General features: G+C 42.6%; 1 protein-coding gene across 1 annotated transcript; it reads left to right on the top strand.

Annotated features, from left to right (window-relative positions):
- Positions 1 to 962: 962 nt before the first annotated feature.
- On the top strand, positions 963 to 16,232 carry ATP6AP1 (ATPase H+ transporting accessory protein 1). Its single transcript, XM_058171295.1, has 10 exons — positions 963 to 1,180; positions 3,929 to 4,055; positions 4,679 to 4,753; positions 7,122 to 7,315; positions 8,601 to 8,641; positions 11,056 to 11,141; positions 12,758 to 12,993; positions 13,871 to 13,918; positions 14,776 to 15,010; positions 15,385 to 16,232. Exons 1-10 carry the CDS (start codon positions 978 to 980, stop codon positions 15,592 to 15,594), a joined length of 1,455 nt encoding a protein of 484 aa, XP_058027278.1. The 5' UTR covers positions 963 to 977; the 3' UTR covers positions 15,595 to 16,232.
- Positions 16,233 to 22,588: the final 6,356 nt, after the last annotated feature.

Here is a 22,588-nt window from a genome sequence, read left to right as displayed (position 1 = left end):
AATAATAATAATACAAATGCTGGTACCAGTCAGCATCAGTCAATTATATTTGTGATAGATTTTTAAATGTTCAGTTGACTGAGATTCATGGTTAATGAGTAAGAGATAATATAATTATCATCATCATCCTCGAAGTGTACAATTTATTGATATTGCTGTACCAGGAGTCGCCAGTTGAAGAAAAAGAACTGGAAATGCCACCAGACTTGAAATCCTGAGTTTAGAAAATTTAGAACTCTGCCGCCTTCGGCATGACCTGAGTATAACTCATAAAATTATCTGCTATAATGTCCTTCCTGTGGAAGACTACTTCAGCTTCAATTGCAACAATACACGAGCACACAATAGATTTAAACTTAAAGTGAACCACTCCAGTCTTGATTGTAGAAAATATGACTTCAGTAACAGAATTGTTAATGCCTGGAATGCACTACCTGACTCTATGATCTCTTCCCAAAATCCCCAAAGCTTTAACCAAAGGCTATCTACTATTGACCTCACCCCATTCCTAAGAGGTCTGTAAGGGGCGTGCATAAGAGCACCAGCATGTCTACCGTTCCTGTCCTAATGTTCCCTTTGACTGTATACAATTTCATATAGTTATTACATACTTATGGTTATATATATGCTTATATATCGTATAGTTATTTCATGCTTATGCTTATATATAATGTTGCGACAAATAAAATAAATAAAAATAAAAAATCAACCATCAGCGCCCGTCAATGGTATTTGTGATAGATTTTTAAATGTTCAGTTGACTGAGTTTCACGTTTAATGAGTAAGAGATCATCATCATTATCATCATCAACCCGGCTGACCCAAAGTCTTCTTCAAAGAGATTACGGACTTTAATATAAACAGTCAAAATCGAATTTGGCTGAACTGGGAAGAGACTCCCAACCCCGCGAAAGGAAGTATCAGGCGGCCTAACGAAAATCCCCATTGGCTCTTGAAGGTCCCGCCTCTTCCTCTAAATGGATGTTCCCCTAATCCCGGTAACAGCCTTCCGGGTTCTGATTGGCTGCAGCGACGCCGGGAAAGCCGGAGAAGAACCATCCGTGAAGGGAACAGGAAGGAAGATGGCGTTGCGGTGGGTTGCTGGGGTTTTGCTGCTGAGCCTGGGGCTGGTGGCCGCACATACGGGACAGGTGCCCTTGCTCGCTTGGTCGAGTCACAGGTATGCGGGACTCTGAAATAGTCTACGCGGGTAATTGAGGTCATGGGGATTAGAGTCACGGGGGATCGAAGCCGGCGAAGGGATGGACTTGAGATTGCTTTGCGTGGATAGCCACCCGAGTCTTTTATTTTTGTTTTGTTCCTCCGCATAGAATAGAATAGAATAGAATTTTTATTGGCCAAGTGTGATTGGACACACAAGGAATTTGTCTTGGTGCATATGTTAACTTAATGTTAACCGCTTTAATCTAGATTGCAGAAAATATGACTTCTGTAACAGAGTTATCAGTGCTTGGAACACATTACCTGACTCTGTGGTCTCTTCCCATAATCCCAAAAGCTTTAACCAAAAACTTTCTACTATTGACCTCACCCCATTCCTAAAAGGACTATAAGGGGCGTGTATAAGAGCACCTGCCTACCGTTCCTGTCCTATTGTTTGCTTGTTTCTTTTTTTCTTCTTATATATATATGCTTATACTTCCTTATATTACCTCATATATATGTTTATATACTATATAATCTTTTTATGTGATGCTTATATATATTGTTGTGACAAAATAAATAAATAAATAAATAAAATAAAAATATGCTTTCAGTGTACATAAAAGAAAAGATACCTTCATCAAGGTACAACATTTACAACACAAATGATGGTCATAGGGTACAAATGTAACACTTAATGATACAACACTTAATGATAAGCATAGGGTACAAATAAGCAATCAGGAATAATCAATATCAATATAAACCATAAGGATTACCAGAACAAAGTTACAGTCATACAGTCATAAGTGGAAAGAGATGGGTGATGGGAATGACAAGAAGATTAATAGTGCAGATTTAGTAAATAGTTTGACAGTGTTGAGGGAATTATTTGTTTAACAGAGTGATGGCCTTCGGGAAAAAACTGTTCTTGTGTCTAGTTGTTCTGGTGTGCAATGCTCTATAGCATAGTTTTGAGGGCAGGAGTTGAAACAGTTTATGTCCTGGATGTGAGGGATCGTTCCCTTTATCTACACCTTACGAATATTTTAAACCATTAAAGTTCCCGAGATGCAAAACACCCATGCTGCAAACGCATGTATTTATTCGTATCCCCCTTGAGCATTGTCTGGAGACGAGTCTTGATTTGCTGCAGTTCTGGGAAACGTATGAGAGGGTCTCCTGCATGCGAGCAATTCTGGGAAATGTATGAGAGGTCTCACTCCAGATGCGTGCAATTCTGGGAAATGCATGAGAGGGTCTCACTCCTGCATGTGTGCAATTCTGGGAAACGTATGAGAGGGTATCACGATCGCAGATGATTCAGTACTTAGTTACTGTGGCTCAGGATTGTGAGTGAAATGGGTCCCTGAGTGTAATTTTGTGTTTCCTCAATGCAAAGCGGGGATTACTATTTGTGGGAACAATAAGAAATCCCCCCTTTTGCTATATAGCCCTGGAAGAATATTTTGAAATACAATAGTCTGCTTTGAACTGCAGTGTGCTTCAGATTTTGGAACTCTTGAGATGTGTGTTTTTAGTATAGGGTGAAAAATGGTTCTAAAGGTGCTATGGGGTTAAGGGGAACTGAGGTAATGAATAGCTTAATTTTTGTGGTATTAATCGTTTCTACCAAGGAGACTGTAACTTTGGCAAAAGTATTGTTTACAACTTATGTCTTAGTTCCAAGGTGCCAATGTGACATTTCTGATACCACATGGGCAGAGTATTTGACTTACATATAATGGCTTTTTTACTAAAGTAATCAGTAAAGTTTGATTCTTCAAGGAGGACTTCAAGAGCTATAGGGTTTTTTCCATCTGTATTGCAATGTACAGAAAAAGAATATTCCACACCCTTAGAAGAATTTATTTCCATCAGTTTTTAGGTATAGGAGAAGACTTTCCACATTGGTTTTTCCATTCTCCTTTCCATAATTTTCATTTTGATATATCAATCAGAATCTACATTCTTCATAATTTCCTCTCCTTTTTTAAAAAACACATTGCCCCCATTTGATTATATTTCCTTTTGTGTTATTGTTGTCCTTGCCTTGTGTGATATAATTGTATTGTGACCAATTGCAATTAGTAAAGGGGCATATTTAAAAAAAGCTAATGCAAAAATAAACAAATAAACCGGGTGATGTGATGGGGTTTCTACTTACACCTCTACTTAAATACTTAATATTTTTGAGACTTTGACAAATTAGGTGCCATTATATTTTAAAAATTCTGTGTGAATGTGTTGACATGAGATTTTTTTTCTCCCCTCAAAAAGACTTACTTTTTAGAATAAAACATGGCTGTACATAAAAGATACAGTAACCTATTATTTTGGTCTTTTATCATGGCTGCTAAACATTCTCATCTTACTGTTGCTGCAACTCAAACTAGAGGAATTTTCTAAATGAGCAGATGGGATTAAGCCAGTTGATATGCAATACTTGTACAAACTGAGCAGGTTGCCAAATATTGAACCTAAAAGCTCACAGAGCCTTTCTTTTTGGCTTGTGGTGGGCGAAATGCTAATTTTAATCATGCATTTTCTATCTGTGTCAGCCTCATTCCCTAAACTGGTGTCGTGTTGACCGTCAGTGCTTATAACGTCCTACCAGTAGGCAGTCTGAGATTTGTTTGGGTGTTGAAGTCCAGTACACAGCAGGCTGGAAAAAGACTGTGATACTGTAAGAGAAAGATAAAAGTCCCTGTGAAAGAAAAGTGTAGCTTTTCTGACTTTTTTCCCCTCTGTCTTGTGAGCACAGCTCCTTATGGTCCCCTTTGGCAGCTCCACATGAGGGTCATGTGGTGACAGAAGCTCAGCTCGCATCTTTACTGGACTCAGCAGTAGACGGTGGCCCTCACAATGTATTGCTGTTCCTTCAGGAGAAAGTAAGTTATGGAGACAGGCTTCTTCGTTGTATTTATGTCACTTCTTGCCAGTGGTTGCATGCTGGCCTGTTCTTGTAGACTCCTAAATCCTTCCTATTATAACCTATGGGAGTAGAAAAGTCTTTTGGAAATAACCATTTTACAAATAGTTAATTAATACTGTGGTATGGGTTTCATTGTCTGTATACTGATTTTGGTTCTTTTGGGGATTCAGAGTATGTGTGTGGTGGGGAAAGCTTCCTGTTTCTTGAGAGTGCACATGGCAATAAAAGGAAGCTTCTTTAGCTTAGTCATGTTTAATGGGAACCTTGTGATTGTGACATTTGATTACTTCTTCACTACGTTTATCAGGATCTTTGTTGGCCAGTGCTGTAGGGTGGGGTATTTCTCTTCTCCTTCCCATATTAACATGCTAAGAAAATAATAATGTGGGTTCTCCCTAAACTGGAGCAGCAGCAGCAGCATCTGTTGAAAGCTCCTTTTGCCCTTTTTTTCTTCTGATCTGTTCTGTAGGTTTGAACTAAAATCAAGATGACCTTGTCAGAATATAAAATGTTAAAAGTGCTGCTCACAAAGCCCTGTTGTTCACAGGGAGGTTTAAAACCATTTGTCTTCCCTTACAGCTTAGCATTGAGGATTTCACAGCGTATGGTGGAGTATTTGGAAATAAGCCAGATAGCGCCTTCCCCAATCTGGAGGTGAGCGAGAATAATTGAGAGTTATAAATTATGCTGCATCACCTATTTCTCTTACTGTGCATGTATTTGTGTACATCAACATATATCTCTGTGTATGTATATGCATAATTGTATACGGAGAGAGAGAGAAATCTTATTTAAGGTACTGATTGGGAGAAGGGGGATCCATTGCTCCTGAATGTCTGTTAAAGCTTAAATTATGTCAAGTTATGTTAATTATTCCAATTGTGTAGTGTCATAAAACTCATGAGTGAGATAAAATCAACTTGAAAATTAACATATATTTGACAGCATTAGCTGGACTTCCTCAGATACAATGCACTTGTTTAATTATTTCAGGATGGATGTTTAGCCTTTGCATCTGAAGTCTGAGTGGAGCTCCTTGAATTGAGTTTCATTATGAGTGTTTTTCCATTGCTGCTTCCAAGAAGTAGTAAAAAGAGGATCTTAAAAATACAGTCATAGAATTAACATTTCCATTGTGTCCAGTTACAATTTTTTTTCTTTTCCTTTTGGGTTTGTACTATATGCTGGAATGGTTTCTTGTTTCTTAAACATGTGGCAGCAAGGGACTGGAAGCCAGAAAAATAGGTCATTCCACTGTATTAAATAAAACGAAAAAGGAAGAGAAACCGTTTGGGGGTTTTGTTTAATAAAAAAGTAGCAGGACCGCTGGTGTGTTTTATTTTAAGTATGTTTGATCAGGATCTCCTGAGAGCTGCATTTATATTCTCTCTAAATTGTATAGCTTGCAAACCCTCCCCAGGCTAATCTTGTAACAAATTATGTGTGAGAGAAAATGTTAATTGGGGAGAGAGAAAACTTTTCCTAGCAGTCTTGAGCTTTTTAAGAAGGAAAAGAAATAACATGCAGATTTGATTTGAATTCTAGCTATAGTCTTAAAATCTAATTACCGTATATACTCGAGTATAAGCCGAGTTTTTCAGCACGTTTTTTGTGCTGAAAAACGTCCCCTCGGCTTATACTCGGATCGGCTTATACTCAGTTTTTTTCTTCTTTTTTTCACATTATACCGGATGGTGCAAACTTGGCGGGCTTTTGCATTAGCGCGGGGAAGCCCTGCCGGTGCAGTGAGAGGGCGGGGCGGGGAAGCCGCCAGCCTTCTCGGCTGAGGGAGGGAGGCTTTCCCTGACCGGTAGCTGCCTCATTTCCCTCCCTCGGCTTATACTCGAGTCCCCAGTTTACCCCAGTTTTTTGGGGTAAAATTGGGGACCTCGGCTTATACTCGGATCGGCTTATATTCGAGTATATACGGTACTTATTCAGCCTAGTGAACGGGTAAAGGTCTCTTAAAATGGGGAGATACTCAGATTTAGGCCCAATAAGGAGCTGTTTCCTATCTACTGTTCAGTTTTCCTATGTATGAAATTCAAAATCATGTAAAAGTAATCAACAATTTTCCACGTATGTGTTTGTATAAATAAGCTGGAATATATACAAGGACAAATGAAAGCCTTGTACTTTAATACCAATGCTATTTATTTCAGACTGTAAATTACAAATGGAAGCTTTAAAAGGTCCTAAATGTTTTGTTTATCCCTTCTTTTCCTAACCTTAACCCTTTCATGCAACAATAGGCTGTTTATAGACAGTCACTGAAAATTGTTGATGTGATTTCTTGCCAGATCCTGGTAATAAATGAAAAATGGGCTGTGGTAACTATTGAATTTGGGGGAGGATGCATTTGGCCTCTGACCATTAATCTACATTTAATTCTTAAATTCTAGGAAAAATATGTAATTTTAGAATTATCTATGATACACAAAGTCCTTGAGTTACGACCGCAATGGAGCCTGCCCATGGTGACTTAACCAACCTAATTTTATGACCTTTTATGTGGCAGTCATAAACATGGTCATTAAGTGAATCCATTATTTGCTATGGTGCAGTTTTGATAAAACCCAGAAGTAATTGCCACTTTTGGGGAAAAACGCCATAAAATGTGATCATGTGACCATGGGATGCTGCAGACAACCATAAATGCAGTCCTGTTGCCAAGTTCCCAAAGTTTGGTCATGTGACCATGGAGGTGTCTTGACTTTGAATCCAGGTCATGGGTTTTTTTTATGGGTCCATTTTAACTTCAAATGGCCACTAAGCCACCAGTTGTAAGTCAAGGTCTACCTGTAATGCTGAAATATTAGACTAGAATGCTGAATATTCAAGTAAACTCTGGCCATGGCTTGGATTGAAATCAGGTCAGTAGCTGTTGAAAAGCAAAATATTATAGCACTAAAAGATGCACTGTGGCAGCTCAAAATAATGAAAAAGTACCCATCCTTTTATTAACAACGTAAGAACATACACTGTTGGGCATAGAACCGACTATTTCATTCCTTCCCATCAGAATGCCTTAGGAACAGCTCCCGCTTCCTTGGTGCTTCCTTCTGTCGATTGGTTTGCAGCTGGTGCTGTGCCTGCCTTTTTGAAGGCCAAACTGGGCGTTTCACCTCTTCACGTGGACCAGAACACCTTGCAGGAGCTGCGACTCAATGCCAGCCTTCCTGCCTTACTGATGGTGCGATTGCCTTATACCACTGGGTAGGTATTCAGTCTTGTAGTCCTTTTTTTTGGTTACTGTAATATCCTCCCTCTTGCGCAAATGCGCACACAGATATTGCAGGGTGCAGGTGATAAAGGAATGCATTGACCTCTTTGGGGAAGGCATGAGAGAATAAGAATAAGGTTACCCAGTCCTGAAAAAAAAAGAAAGCAGGAGAAATGACCTCAAAATAACCCCACCTTGATTTTGTTTGGTATGAAATTGGAAAGAGCTTTCAGGAGTTTGCCTTGCCTATTTCTTGACTTGGCCTACTCCAAAGGGCTGACAACAATCTTGAAAGCTTGTTCAAGTTTTTCTCTGTTCCATCTTATACTAACCCAAGCCTAAGTTATTTCGAATTTCTTTCACATCCTTCCCTCTATCTCAGGGCTGTGAATGGCTCTCTCATATCTTTTCCCCAGTCAGTTTTCCAATCCTTTATATGAGCAGCAACTTCCTATTGATCATTACATGTTACTGTTTCTTGCTCTTGTGGATCCAGCGCATAGTATTCATTTCCCCCAAAGTCAACTTCTCCCAACTTACTTTGCAGTTCCTATTTCCCCTCTGTGTAGCTTATCTTGGTATTTCACCTTTTGTACTTTCCCCTTTGCCTTCTTCCCCATACCTATCAGGACACATGCATGTCATACTTCCTTCACATTTTTCAGTTGTTCTCCACTGCACAGTCTCAGAAGGCTGATCTGGACTCTATATGAGGTAGTGAGAAGAATGCGGCTACTGGAAATCTAGGCTAAACTTTTTCTTTCCAACTACATTGATAACTACAGGTAGTCCTTGACTTACGACCACAACCGAGCCCAAAGTTTATGTTGCTAAGTGAGACATTTGTTAAGTGAGTTTTGCCCCATTTTACAACTTTTTTGCCACATTGTTAAGTGAATCAGTGCAGTTGTTAAATTAGTAACACCATTGTTAAGTGAATCCGGCTTTCCCATTGATTTTGCTTGTCAGAAGTTCACAAAAGATGATCACATGACCCGGGATACTGCAACCCTCATAAATATGAGTCAGTGGTCAAGCATCCAAATGTAAATCACATGACCATGGGGATGCTTCAATGATCAGAAGTATGCAAAATGGTCCCTAAGTCACTTTTTTTTAGGGCCATAGTAACTTTGAACGGTCACTAAATGAAATGTTCTAAGTCGAGAACTATCTGTCAAATGAAAGAATCTAGATTCACAGAAAGGGAGACTGGAGACTTTTCTGTTAACAAGCTGTAATCTTTTTCTTCCTCTCTCCCCCTCCTTTCTTCTCCAGCTCTAGTCTTATGGCCCCAAAGGAAGTTTTGACCAGCAATGGTAAGCAACACCTTGAAAATCTCACTGGGGAAGAATGGCTTCTGATGGCATTTCAGGCAGACCTACAAAGCTAATCTGCTTGAAATGTCCTTGATTCTGGTTTTAGGATCAGCTCGTACAGGTATTCTTGACCTACAGCCATTTGTTTAGCGACCATTCAAAGTTACGATGATGCTGAAGAAAGTGACTTGGGACCAATCCTCCTGCTTATGACCGTCACAACATCCCCCACAGTACATGATCAAAATTCAGGTGCTTGGCAACCAGCAAGCATATACAATGGTTGCAGCATCTTGGGGTCATGTGATCACAATTTGCGATTTCTCAGCTGGCTTCCAACAAGTAGAGTCAGTGGGGAAGCCAGATTCGCTTAACAAGCATGTGATTCACATAGCAGCTGCAGTGATTTGCTTACCAACTGTGGCACAACGTATTGTAAAATGGGACATGACTCACTTAACAACCATCTTGCTTAGCAACAGAAATTGTGGTCCTAGTTATGGTTGTAAGTCAAGGACTACCAGTGTTTAGTTTACAGCAGCCAGCTTTGTGGAACTCTTAACAGCCGTTTGCTTTTTGCTCTATAGACTAGCTTATGCATAAGTTAGTCTCAAGGCAAATTCTCACTGACAAGGGACAGCAGCAGCTATATGTGAAGCAGGGAAGTAAAGAGCAGGCATGCAGGTTGAGCCAGATTCAAAGAAGGCAAAAAGTGCTGCTTGCTTTTCTGGGGCGGGTGGGGTGGTATTTACAGTGGGGTAAAAAAGTATTTAGTCAGCCACCAGTTGTGCAAGTTTTCCCACTGAAAAAGATGAGAGAGGCCTGTAATTGTCATCATAGGTATACCTCAACTAGGAGAGACAACATGAGAAAACACATCCAGAAAATCACATTGTCTGATTTGTAACGAATTTATTTGCAAATTATGGTGGAAAATAAGTATTTGGTCACCAACAAACAAGCAAGATTTCTGGCTCTCACAGACCTGTAACTTCTACTTTAAGAGGCTCCTCTGTTCTCCACTCATTACCTGTATTAATGGTACCTGTTTGAACTTGTTATCAGTATAAAAGACACCTGTCCACAACCTCAAACAGTCACACTCCAAACTCCACTATGGTGAAGACCAAAGAGCTGTCGAAGGACACCAGAAACAAAATTGTAGACCTGCACCAGGCTGGGAAGACTGAATCTGCAACAGGCAAGCAGCTTGGTGTGAAGAAATCAACTGTGGGAGGAATAATTAGAAAATGGAAGACATACAAGACCACTCATAATCTCCCTCGATCTGGGGCTCCATGCAAGATCTCACCCCGTGGGGTCAAAATGATCACAAGAACGGTGAGCAAATATCCCAGAACCACACATGGGGACCTAGTGAATGACCTGCAGAGAGCTGGGACCAACGTAACAAAGGCTACCATCAGTAACACACTACACCGCCAGGGACTCAGATCCTGCAGTGCCAGACATGTCCCCCTGCTTAAGCCAGTACATGTCCGGGCCCATCTGAAGTTTGCTAGAGAGCATTTGGATGATGCAGAAGAGGATTGGGAGAATGTCATATGGTCAGATGAAACCAAAGTAGAACTGTTTGGTAGAAACTCAACTCGTCGTGTTTGGAGGAGAGAGAATGCTGAGTTGCATCCAAAGAACACCATACCTATTGTGAAGCATGGGGTTGGCAACATCATGCTGTGGGGCTGTTTCTCTGCAAAGGGACCAGGACGACTAATCCATGTAAAGGAAAGAATGAATGGGGCCATGTATCGTGAGATTTTGAGTGCAAACCTCCTTCCATCAGCAAGGGCATTGAAGATGAAACCTGGCTGGGTCTTTCAGCATGACAATGATCCTAAACACACCGCCTGGGCAACGAAGGAGTGGCTCCGTAAGAAGCATTTCAAGGTCCTGGAGTGGCCTAGCCAGTCACCAGATCTCAACCCCATAGAAAACCTTTGGAGGGAGTTGAAAGTCCGTGTTGCCCAGCGACAGCCCCAAAACATCACTGCTCTAGAGGAGATCTGCATGGAGGAATGGGCCAACATACCAGCAACAGTGTGTGAAAACCTTGTGAAGACGTACAGAAAACGTTTGACCTCTGTAATTGCCAACAAAGGATATATAACAAAGTATTGAGATGAACTTTTGATATTGACCAAATACTTATTTTCCACCATAATTTGCAAATAAATTTGTTACAAATCAGACAATGTGATTTTCTGGATGTGTTTTCTCATGTTGTCTCTCCTAGTTGAGGTATACCTATGATAACAATTACAGGCCCCTCTCATCTTTTTCAGTGGGAGAACTTGCACAACTGGTGGCTGACTAAATACTTTTTTACCCCACTGTATGCCTGGGCTTTAGCCTTCAGGTTTTTTTTTTCCTTCTAACAAAATGTCTTCTTGCAGATGAGATCCTGGGGCAGGTTTTGAGCGCTCTTCATTCAGAGGATATTCCCTACACAGCCATCCTGACTGCTCTGCGGCCTTCCAGGGTACACGGTCCTTCTGATTGCCCTGTAGTTGCTCTTCTTGCTCTCCTCCCCAGTTCCTGGGAATATATTGTTGTCTTTAATCACATCAATTGGCTGCCTTTGATTCTGAGACAGCTTGATAATAATAGGCGCACGGTTCACATTACAAATGTTAAAGAAAAGTAAAACATAGTGATAATTAAATTATACACAAAGGTACGGTGAAATGAGGAAGACAACAAAAAGGGTTTCAGGACTCTTTTTAAAATATTAGACTTTTTGTCTAAAAGAACTATAGCAGTAAGAGAAGCTGAGTTAAATTGGATTCTGCCAAAGCAAAATTTTCCAAAGAATCCAATCCAAATTGGATTCTGCCAAAGAAAATGGATCCCTGTGTGGATATCTGGGAGAATTTATTTACCTGCTTACCAGCTTTATATTGTGCCTTCATTATATACAGTTCATGCTACATAATACTCCCTCTTGCTTTCCTTACACTAATAACTCTGTGACGTAGGTTGAACTCAGAGAAAGCAGCTGATCCAAAGTCATCTGTGCTTAAGACCGGAAGAGAACATGGTCTCCTGTTTCTAGCCCGGCTCCTAAACCATTGCACTAATCTGGTTCTCTAAAGCAATTGTTTCTGAGGTACCGGAGAGCTCCCCGTGACCTCTTCAACCTCTTCTAGAACCTGTGCTATAAGGAGTGAGTGAGCCAAGCAACATCAATTTAAACATTCATTTACATTCAGTAGCAGGAATGTGATTACTCCTTTAATACTTGATAATTTGTTCCTTGCCATTGCTATAAAATTTATACTTTGTGTTGTGTCCCACTCCTCCGCTGACGGCCGGGTCAGGGAAATCCGAATCAGGCTTGCCTCTGCAGCTCTGCCCAAAGTCCTAGCAAAGTCCTCAGTGCAGGCAGGAGACCAGTAAGTGACTTCAGCAAGATAAGTTCGACTTTGCCTGACTCAGAGACTGCCAGAAAGCAGATCCTTTATATAGGCCATGGGGTGTGGCTCCATGACTCAGCACTCATTAAGGCCTGCCCCTCCCTTCCTTCTGTTGCCTCCGCCTATCCAATCTTCTGATGCGAGGGTCACTCCAATCAGCTGTTGGAAGTAAACTTTCCTCAGGCTCACATGCTGAGGGGGAGGGGGAGGGGTCTAGCTGCTCCGTTTGCCTGGGCATGGAGCCAGGGCTGGGGCCGGGGGATGCTCCCTCCTCTGCAGCCTGCTTGGGCATGGAGCCAGGGCTGGGACCGGGAGGTGCCCCCTCCTCTGCAGCTTGTCTGGGCATGGAGCCAGGACTGGGGCCGGGAGGCATACATTCCTCCGTGTTCGGGAGCAGATAAGCAGACCCCGGCTGCGGTGAGAGCGGACAAGACACAACACTTTGATAGCAACTTTTGGAGGGCTAATATTGGCGAGCAGAGGGAGCTATATCCTTGTCTGCAAACCTTGTCTTTTCTGCCCCATTGCATTCTCTCCACCTTTATTTTTTCCTCTCCACTCTTTGATAAAGTGACTTTTGGTGGGGTTTTTTATATATAGTATTATAATTCTGTTTGTAAACTGTCTTGGGAAACACTGGTTGTATTATATAGCATATGAAGAAGGGAAAATTCCCCTGTAGGTTCTCCGGGATGTTTCTGACGTGGCTCCAGAGAAGCTAGGGAGACAGCTGCTTCAGAAAGAGACAGCATTTGCACCTGTTCGTTACCCCACAAATGGGACCGCAAATATACTCTTTTGGGCCAGCAATTTATCGGTGACCATCAACAACACACTGTTTGACCTAACCAATTTAACCTTTGGGCCTAATGCTGTGGTTAATGTGCAAGATTCTGAATGGAATTCCAGTGCTTCTAAGTAAGTTGGGGCAAGGGCTGTGAGGATGGTGTGTGTGTGGGGGGGGTCTAATGATGGGATAATATGAGCTGTTGAGGAAAATATGTATAGGTGGGGTGGAAAGTTGCTGGCTGCTAGGAGTTGGAGGCGCAAGTTGTGTGCGCTTTTACAAATGACAAGATTCACCTTCGAATCATTCAAGCTGGCATGTCAATCTAAACATTTGATGTGATTCTGTTTCTGCTAGTTAGGGGGTGTGGAGGATCCTAAATTCTGGCTTTCCTATATCATTACAATTGCTCTATTTTGCCTCATATCGGCAACTGCCTGCATTTTGCCCCCAGGTTCTCTCAGATTTTACAGATTATGAGTGAGATGTAAACACACACACACTCACTCACTTCAAAGGAAATAACCTCTGGGATTTTTCTGTGCCATGCCAAATTCTAAAATGACATACAGGTAGTCCTCCACTTACAACTGGTTGTTTAATGATGCAAGTTACAATGGATTTTTAAAAAGCTACTTACGAACCATTCTCAAAGTTGCAACTGCCGCATCTCACCCCATCCACCCTTTTGCCATCAGAAAACAGCAAAAAACAACATTGGATAAGCTTGATTCACTTAACCACATGGTTTGCTTAATGGCCACTTTCATAAAAATAGTTGTAAAATCAAATCTGGTTACATGCCTCGACGCAACTACAATTTAGGACTGAAATTCCAGGCTCCATTGTGGTCATAAATCAAAGACTACCTATGTTAGAATCATACTTAAAGCTTGGTCTGCATTAGCTAAATGTGAAGGTTATGTAAGTCTTTACTAAATATAGAGAGGGAATGTGTGGTTTGGGGCTAGTTAAATAAATAAAACTAACTCTGCTTTCTCTCCATAGATTGGTACTGAAATATCAAAATATAAATGGGAAACAGTTAAAAATCAGGTAAAGTTGGCACAGTTTCTGAGGTCCTGTTCTTAGAGCAGCATATATTTTACCAGTTGTTACTTGTCTTTTTCAATCTGGGAGTTAAATCACCAGGTTGTTCTCTATCTACTGCAGAGTTGTTCCTTAGATTTTGTGTGCAGTTTTTCCAATGTTGCTCCTGAGGTCTCATAGAGAAAGAGAGCCTTAAGTTATTCTTATCCACCCCACATGACTTCCAAGAAAACTGTGTGGACATCAAGAATTCAGCTTGGCCCAGATCTTCGTCTTTAAAGCCCTTTTTTACTACAATAGCCAAATGGTGGCATGGTTACCTACCATTTTGAGGGGGCAATATACAGAAATAATCTCTTTATTAAACTAGACTTAATACTTCGAAAATATGCAACTTCCTACTAGGTAAGTGTCCTCCAAAAAAAAAAATGGAGAAAAAGCAGAACATCCTGATTCAATCCATATATATATGAGCCAATGTTTTCCATTGGAGCCCTTACACACGCACACACAAATATTAAATGTGATCCTGAGTCTCAAGAAGATGCCAGCCCATCCTTTCTCTTTTAGCAGAAGTATTAAGGCTTGATGAACCTTTTAAGGCATTTTTAGAAATCCCATGTAAACTGGGAGACAAAGTGTTTTAATGAATATAAGATATGTGATATCTATATTAGATATGGAACCTGCCATGACTAGGCAGTTTTGGGCTAGTTTAATTCAAGCATTGACTCAGAGGATTACTAGTGGTTATTACTAAGGTTTAAAGAACTATCCAGGCTATTTTTACTTATTTTGTTCCTCCCCTCTCCCTCCCCCTCTCCCCTTGCCTCCCTCCTCTTGGTTTTTTTCTCTCTTCACAGTTTTCTAATGACAAATGGCAGTTACTCCATTTCTAAGCGGAACTGGTTTGTCCTCCACACTGTGGAACTGGTCAGACCTGGAGACCCACCTGCTGTCTTCAATGTTACCCAAATCACAGCCCCTACCAACTATTCCTTCAGCTGTGCTTGTGTCAGCAGTGAACCATCTTTGGGGGGCATCTTGTTCCCCGCCAAAAATGCCACCCAGTGGGATCTGACTATCATGAGATTTCAGGTATGCTGAGTGGGGAGAATACATCCTAGCTGGCTTGAAACAGTGACAGAAACCCCCCAGTCTTTTGTAAAGCCAAACTGTCACACCTTTCCAGAAATGTCTCGTTTTGTGCTTGTATCAATGGACCACCTTTCTTTCTAATAAATTATTCTGATATTTGGGAGAAGAATGGTTGCTTTCTGATTGGTAGCCAGGGATCAAGGCCAATCTCCCACATCCTCTAACTTCTGATAAGACTCTGTAAATGACACTGGGCTAGAACTGTTTCTATATACTGTAGTAATGCAATTTGTTAAGATCCTGTTGGGAATAATGAGGTATAAGGAGATTTAAAGCAGCCTGCAATACTAATGCAATCCATTCTGTCCTTGCAGATCCAAAGCTTCCAGCTGATAAATGAAACATTTTCTGATGCTAGTGACTGTGCTGGTTTCTTTTCTCCTGGAATATGGATGGGTTTGCTCACTTCATTGCTTCTTGTTGCTATCTTCACTTATGGCCTCCACATGATCATGAGTCTCAAGACTATGGACCGATTTGATGACCCCAAGGGGCCTACCATCTCTGTGCCCCAGACAGAATAGTGGTCACTTCACGTGAATCTCATTTTATTGAAAAAAGTGACCAGCTTGTATATACCATTATTCTGCCTATTCCATCACTCATCATCCCAATCCCTAACACGATATACTAAATTCTACTTGGTCCTGGACCTTTACCTTGTATAGCCACTCCCTGATTCAAATTCCCCTTATTTTTCTCCCCTCAATCTAATATTCCTGGAGACAAGCTTTAAGTAAATAGAGGTATTGTTTCCATACTGGATAGAGATGGACATCCTGTGTTTTGCACACTGCTGAGAATATCTACATTGAAGTTTGCTGAGGCTATATCTCAAAGAAAACAACCATTCCCTTTACATTTCTAGTGGACAGAAACCTTATCTTGTAATGTAAAGTGGTGTACATTTTCTCATTTTTGTTGAATGTTTTTTCCCCTTGCTTTACCGAGATTCCTTTTTGCACCCACACTGCTGTATTCCAAATAGTTTTCTCCCCATTGCCTTTATTTATTTGTGGTTCTTGTGATTAGTTCTGTTTACCATAACTCAAGTATTTGGGACTTTGTGCTGCTCATGATCAGGTTGGGTGGAATTTCCCTCCCATGACCCACTTGCTGTTCCAGCTCTTTGAAAGATGCAAATAAAGGAGAAAGAGTTGAATCTGTGTAGTGTGAGTTTTAAATATTAGGTAGCAGCCCCTTGTGAGCTATGAAGGACAACATATTCTGAAACACCTTAAATTTTAGTTGGATCCATGGAAAATGGTTTACTATTCAAATATATTATCTTTCTTTACTCCCAGAGTCTATTGTAAATGCCAGTTATGAATGCTGCTGTCTGCATTCTGACATACTGATTTTAGGTAAATCTTAAGGCAGGAGACAGCAACTTGCAGTCTTGGATTAATTTTAATAGCCCTCCGCTTAAATTCAATTTTTACAAGTGATTAATTCACACTAAAATTCAATCTTTTCCTCAGCACTTTTTGGTATGAAATCAATCATATCAATTAATTATACTCATTGGCTAGTGATTGATAGAACTTGGTATAGAAAACGTAAAATCAGATATAGCATCTGAAATGTGCTTAAACAACAAAAAAGGCAGTTCATACATGTATTGGAAGCAAATATTTTTTTATTTTTTTATTTATTAATTAAACTTTTATACCGCCCTTCTCCCGAAGGACTCAGGGCGGTGTACAGCCAAGATAAAAAGCAGTAAGTATACAAAGTTAAAAATCAATTTAAAATACCTATTCAATAGTGGCCGAATTAAAACCGTCAAATTGACCAACCTAAAATACCCCATATAAAATTACAGAAAATTTAAAAATTTAAAATTTAAAATTTAGAAATTTAAAAAATCTAAAAAATCAGTCCAGTCCCGCTTGGATGAATAAATAAGTTTTAATTCCGGCGAAAGGTCCGAAGGTCAGATATTTAGGCGCAAACCGGGGAAGGTCGTTCCAGAGTAGGAGCTCCAACAGAGAAGGCCCTTCCTGGGGCCGCCAGCCGGCATTGCTTGGCGGGCGGCACCCTGAAGACCCTCTCTGTGAGGCGTGCGGGTCGGTGGGAGGCATGTGGAAACAGCAGGCGGTCCCGTAAGTACCGGGCCCTAAGCCATGGGCGCTTTGAAGGTGGTAACCAAAACCTTGAGCGCACCGGAAGACCACAGGTAGCCAGTGCAGACTGCGCGGGAGAGGTGTTACCGGGAGCAGCGGTGCTCCTCAATCACCAGCAGCTGCATTCTGGACTAACTGCAGTCTCCGGTACACTTCAGGTAGCCCCATGTAGAGCATTGCAATAATCCAGTCGAGAGCATGAGTGACCGTGCATAAGGCATCCCGGTCAAGAAAGGCGCAACTGGCGGACCAGGCGAACCTGGTAAAAGCTCTCCTGGAGGCGGCCGTCAAGTGATCTTCAAGCGACAGCCGTTCATCCAGGAGAACGCCCAAGTTGCGCACTCTTTCCGTTGGGGCCAGTGACTCGCCCCAACAGTCAGCCGCGGTTGCAGCTGACTGTGCGGGATGCCGGCATCCACAGCCACTCCGTCTTGGATGGATTGCTGGAATTTGTAGCAATATGCCAAATTACTGTACAAGTAAAGGCACTTACAAATGTTATATATATACTGTCATTTTAAAGATTCTATAATTCAGTACTATTGTAATTGGTAGTTTGGCCTAATTTTAAAAAGTTTTGGGGATGCTATCAATTTACAACTCAAGCAAAGATGATAAGTAATAATAGTAGTAGCTGAGGAAGATAGTATCATTGGAATGAGAACTTTTCATGTTCTACCTTTAATAGAAAAAAAATCCCCATTCCTGGATTTCTACAACAAATAAAAATGTGCAGTTGCTGTTGTTACTAAGAAAGTAAGCAGATCGAGAAAAAGGAAGCTTGTTTCATTTTAATTTGTATTTCCCAGGGAATTAATGTGCAAAACTAGTCTGCTTTTTCCTTTTGTGTTCAAGAGAATTTAACAGAAGGAATTACGATACCTGAAGCTATTGTGGGTCTCAATTTCTCTTGTAATCGATCATGTAAAGGTATGTAAGTGCTGCTTTGTACTATGATTCTCATGGGGAGCCTTTGAATTAGATGCTTTCTACCTCTGTAGCTGAAAAGATAGAAGGAAGTGACATATCGTTGCATTTTCATGAATAGTGCCATGGGCAAGAGAGGAAATGGCTGCATCTGTTTTGACACTAAAGCTAGTAAACTAAACACTAATACAGAGTTTCTCAGCCTCAGCAATTAAAGAAACGCAGATCAACTTCCAGAATTCTGAAAGTTGAAAGCCCATACAGTCAATCATTATGTCTGATTTTTGCCTAGGGAGAGCATTGTCAGTAATGCCATTAGAACTGACCAATCCCTTGCATAGAATGCCTTTCTGCAAACAGCAAGAAGTAAAGACAAAGAGGCAGAATACAGCCTAAAGAAACTGTTTCTGGAGTTTCTTTAGACTGTATACAATAGTCCTGGGCCTGCCCTCCTGAAGCCAGGAGTGATACTGCTGAAGACAGAGACCCTCAGCAGTATTTACAGATTGGCAATGATTCTCTAGGCTCATAGAGATTTCTTTTACCCAGTCTTGGAGAAATCAGGGTCTGAACCTATTCTTTCTGAACTCAAAATGTTATGTATTAATGCTGTACCTTTAAATATTTGAGCGGGAAATCAGCACGTTGCTGATTGGTCAAACCCTCCAACAGAACTATATAAAAGGAGAGGGTTTTCGCCCAGCCTGTTGCTGGGTTCACCCTATATTAAAGAGCTGTTGTCACTACCCTGGTCTCCAGCCTCGTTACTTCCCGAACTTAACATTGGCGACGAAGGTGGGATCTCGAGGCTAAGGAGAACCAGAACCGAGCTGAAGCACGATAGTTCCGAACCCAGCAAACTCAGGGCAGAAACGCGGAAATGGCAAACACGCCACCCGCACCGTACAACCCGGTCAAGGAGAAATGGGAACGATATGACCCGTTTGAAAGCTTTCTAGAAGCCAACGAACTACAGGATCCCGGATAACCGCAAACGGGCTTACTTCTTAAGCCATTGTGGGCCGGAGGTCATCGAGATTGCGGAAGCCTGGCAGAGCCAACGCCGATACAATCGGTATCGTGGCCGACTCTGCAGACTTTGCTGAAGAACCATTTCGCACCGACGTCCCAAATACGTGCAGCGGTTTGAATTGGAGAACGAGACAGATGGAGGGCAGTCCATCGGTGACTACATGGCCGCTAAGAAGAGCGCCCAAGGACTGCGGATACCGAGACCTAGACGAGGTGCTACTCGAGCAACTCGTCCGAGGGGTCAAGGACATCCGCTGGCGGCGACGGCTGCTAGCCAAGAGCAACCTGACACTAGCCAACGCCTGGACGAAGCCAGAGCACACGAAATGTCTACTAAAGCAGCAGAGACCCTGCAAAAGCCTCTTCAATCCAAGGCGAGCTCAAAGCCAACGCCAGTACACCAGGAGGAGATTCAGTCCGAATCCGACGGTGAGGGCGAGGAGGAGGAAGGGGTCTGCCGGACCGAGAAACGCGACATTGAGGACCGTGACGAGTGCGGAAGCTGCGGAGGGCAGCATCAGCGCCAACGCTGCAGGTTTAAAGACGCAACATGCCGGCGGTGTGGGAAGAAAGGGCACTTAGCTCAGGTCTGCAGAGCGGCCCAACCTTCCCGCCGAAAATTCAAATCGGCCAATCAAAACGCGGAACCGGAAAGGCGGCCCGCGATTGGTTCAAACAAGAAAGCGCAGTCTAACCAAACGACTGTCATTATAGGCGCGCCTCAACCAAAGTGGAAAGAAGATTTTCACAAAGCCCAAGATCGAGGGAGTACGGTGCAGGCTTGAAGTAGACACGGATCAGCGACCACCTTCATGTCCTGGGCCACCCTGGGGAAGCCGCTGCCGCCCGTCGCGAAGCGCCACCTGCAAGCACAGCGGCTACGAGTGCACGACTACCAGGGGAATCGCATCCCTGTTCGAGGGACCACCTCCGTCCGAGTCGAGTATGGTCCACATAAAAAGACCCTGCCCATCACGATCGTCGAAGGAACTCTGCCCAGCCTGTTGGGGCTAGACTGGTTTCGTGCCCTGGGCATGGGAGTGACTGGCATCTACAAGTGACTGTAACCTGAAAGACATTCTCTTTAACGAGTTCAAGATGTCTTCAAGGACTGCCTGGGCAAGTACAAGGGACCCCTATTTCCTTCAACTTAGACCCCAGGTAGCCCCATTAGGCTTAAGGCGAGGAGAGTCCTTTGCCCTAAAACCAAAATTGATAAGGAGCTGGATAAGCTCATTAATCAAGGGATCTTGGTGCCAGTCGATCACGCAAGGTGGGAGACGCCAATCGTCACCCCATAAAACCGGACGGGTCAATTAGAATTTGCGCTGACTACAAGGCGACGCTTAACAAAGCCTTACAGAAAAGCGCTTACCGGTTCCGTGGTGCAACACTTATTGCACTCTTTGGGGCAAGGGCAAGTCTTTGCAAAGTTAGACTTGGCCCAAGCCTACCAACAACTGCCAGTAGACGCCCGCTGGCGAAGCCCAAGCGATTGTGACGCACAGGGGGCCTTCAAGTGCACCCTCAATCACCAGCGCAGCTGCATTCTGGACTAACTGCAGTCTCCGGTACACTTCAAAGGTAGCCCCATGTAGAGAGCATTGCAATAATCCAGTCGAGAAGTGGCGAGAGCATGAGTGACCGTGCATAAGGCATCCCGGTCAAGAAAGGCGCAACTGGCGGACCAGGCGAACCTGGTAAAAGCTCTCCTGGAGACGGCCGTCAAGTGATCTTCAAGCGACAGCCGTTCATCCAGGAGAACGCCCAAGTTGCGCACTCTTTCCGTTGGGGCCAGTGACTCGCCCCAACAGTCAGCCGCGGTTGCAGCTGACTGTACCGGGATGCCGGCATCCACAGCCACTCCGTCTTGGATGGATTGAGTCTGAGTCTGTTTCTCCCCATCCAGACCCGTCGGCCTCCAAACAACGGGACAGCACTTGACAGCTTCGCTGGGGTGGCCTGGGGTGGAAAAGTACAGCTGAGTATCATCAGCGTACAGATGATAACTCACCCCAAAGCCACTGATGACCTCGCCTAACGGCTTCATGTAGATGTTGAACAGGAGGCGAGAGAATCGACCCCTGCGGCACCCCACAAGTGAGGCGCCTCGCGGCGATCTCTGCCCCCTGTCAACACCGACTGCGACCGGTCGGAGAGGTAGGAGGAGAACCACCGATAAGCGGTGCCTCCCACTCCCAACCCCTCCAACCGGCGCAGCAGGATACCATGGTCGATGGTATCAAAAGCCGATGAGAGATCCAACAGGACCAGGGCAGAGGAACAACCCCTATCCTGGCCCTCCAGAGGTCATCCACCAACGCGACCAAAGCTGTCTCCGTGCTATAACCGGGCCGGAAGCCGGACTGGAACGGGTCTAGATAGACAGCTTCCTCCAGGTACTGAGGGAACTGCCGTGCCACCACACTCTCTACAACCTTCGCAACAAAGCGAAGGTTGGAGACTGGACGATAATTACCCAAAATAGCTGGGTCCAGGGAAGGCTTCTTGAGGAGGGGTCTCACCACCGCCTCTTTCAAGGCAGCGGGAAAGACCCCCTCCATCAAAGAAGCATTTATAATACCCCGGAGCCAGCCTCGTGTCACATCCTGAGTGGCCAGCACCAGCCAGGAGGGGCACGGGTCCAGTAAACATGTAGTGGCATGCAGCCTCCCCAGCAACCTGTCCATGTCCTTGGGAGCCACAGAATCAAACAAATATATGTCTTTCCTTTTCTAAGAGTGGCTGCATTTGAGAATCCATTTCATTTGAAAAAATGTTTCATTGTTGTAAAAAAAAAACTAATTTCAAAGTATCCTAATTAGATTTGGCACTATTAAAAGCACATTGTTAAACATTTATTACAGTTCTGGGTAGCCAGTATATTAGTGATACTTAGTTACACCTTTCTTTGTAAATATATAGAACTATAACTATACTGGGAACCAGGATTTCATATTAAATGGGAAAAGTTGGTTTCTTAAATCATGCTTATAACAAAAGTGGATGGATTGCTGGAATTTGTAGCAATATGCCAAATTACTGTACAAGTAAAGGCACTTACAAATGTTATATATATACTGTCATTTTAAAGATTCTATAATTCAGTATTATTGTAATTGGTAGCTTGGCCTAATTTTAAAAAGTTTTGGGGATGCTATCAATTTACAACTCAAGCAAGGATGTTAAGTAATAATAGTAGTAGCTGAGGAAGATAGTATCATTGGAATGAGAACTTTTCATGTTCTACCTTTAATAGAAAAAAAATCCCCATTCCTGGATTTCTACAACAAATAAAAATGTGCAGTTGCTGTTGTTACTAAGAAAGTAAGCAGATCGAGAAAAAGGAAGCTTGTTTCATTTTAATTTGTATTTCCCAGGGAATTAATGTGCAAAACTAGTCTGCTTTTTCCTTTTGTGTTCAAGAGAATTT

Source organism: Ahaetulla prasina, chromosome 2 (genome assembly GCF_028640845.1).
Source record: "Ahaetulla prasina isolate Xishuangbanna chromosome 2, ASM2864084v1, whole genome shotgun sequence".
NCBI classification, from domain to species: domain Eukaryota; kingdom Metazoa; phylum Chordata; class Lepidosauria; order Squamata; family Colubridae; genus Ahaetulla; species Ahaetulla prasina.
This window is presented reverse-complemented; position numbering and strand designations above follow the sequence as displayed.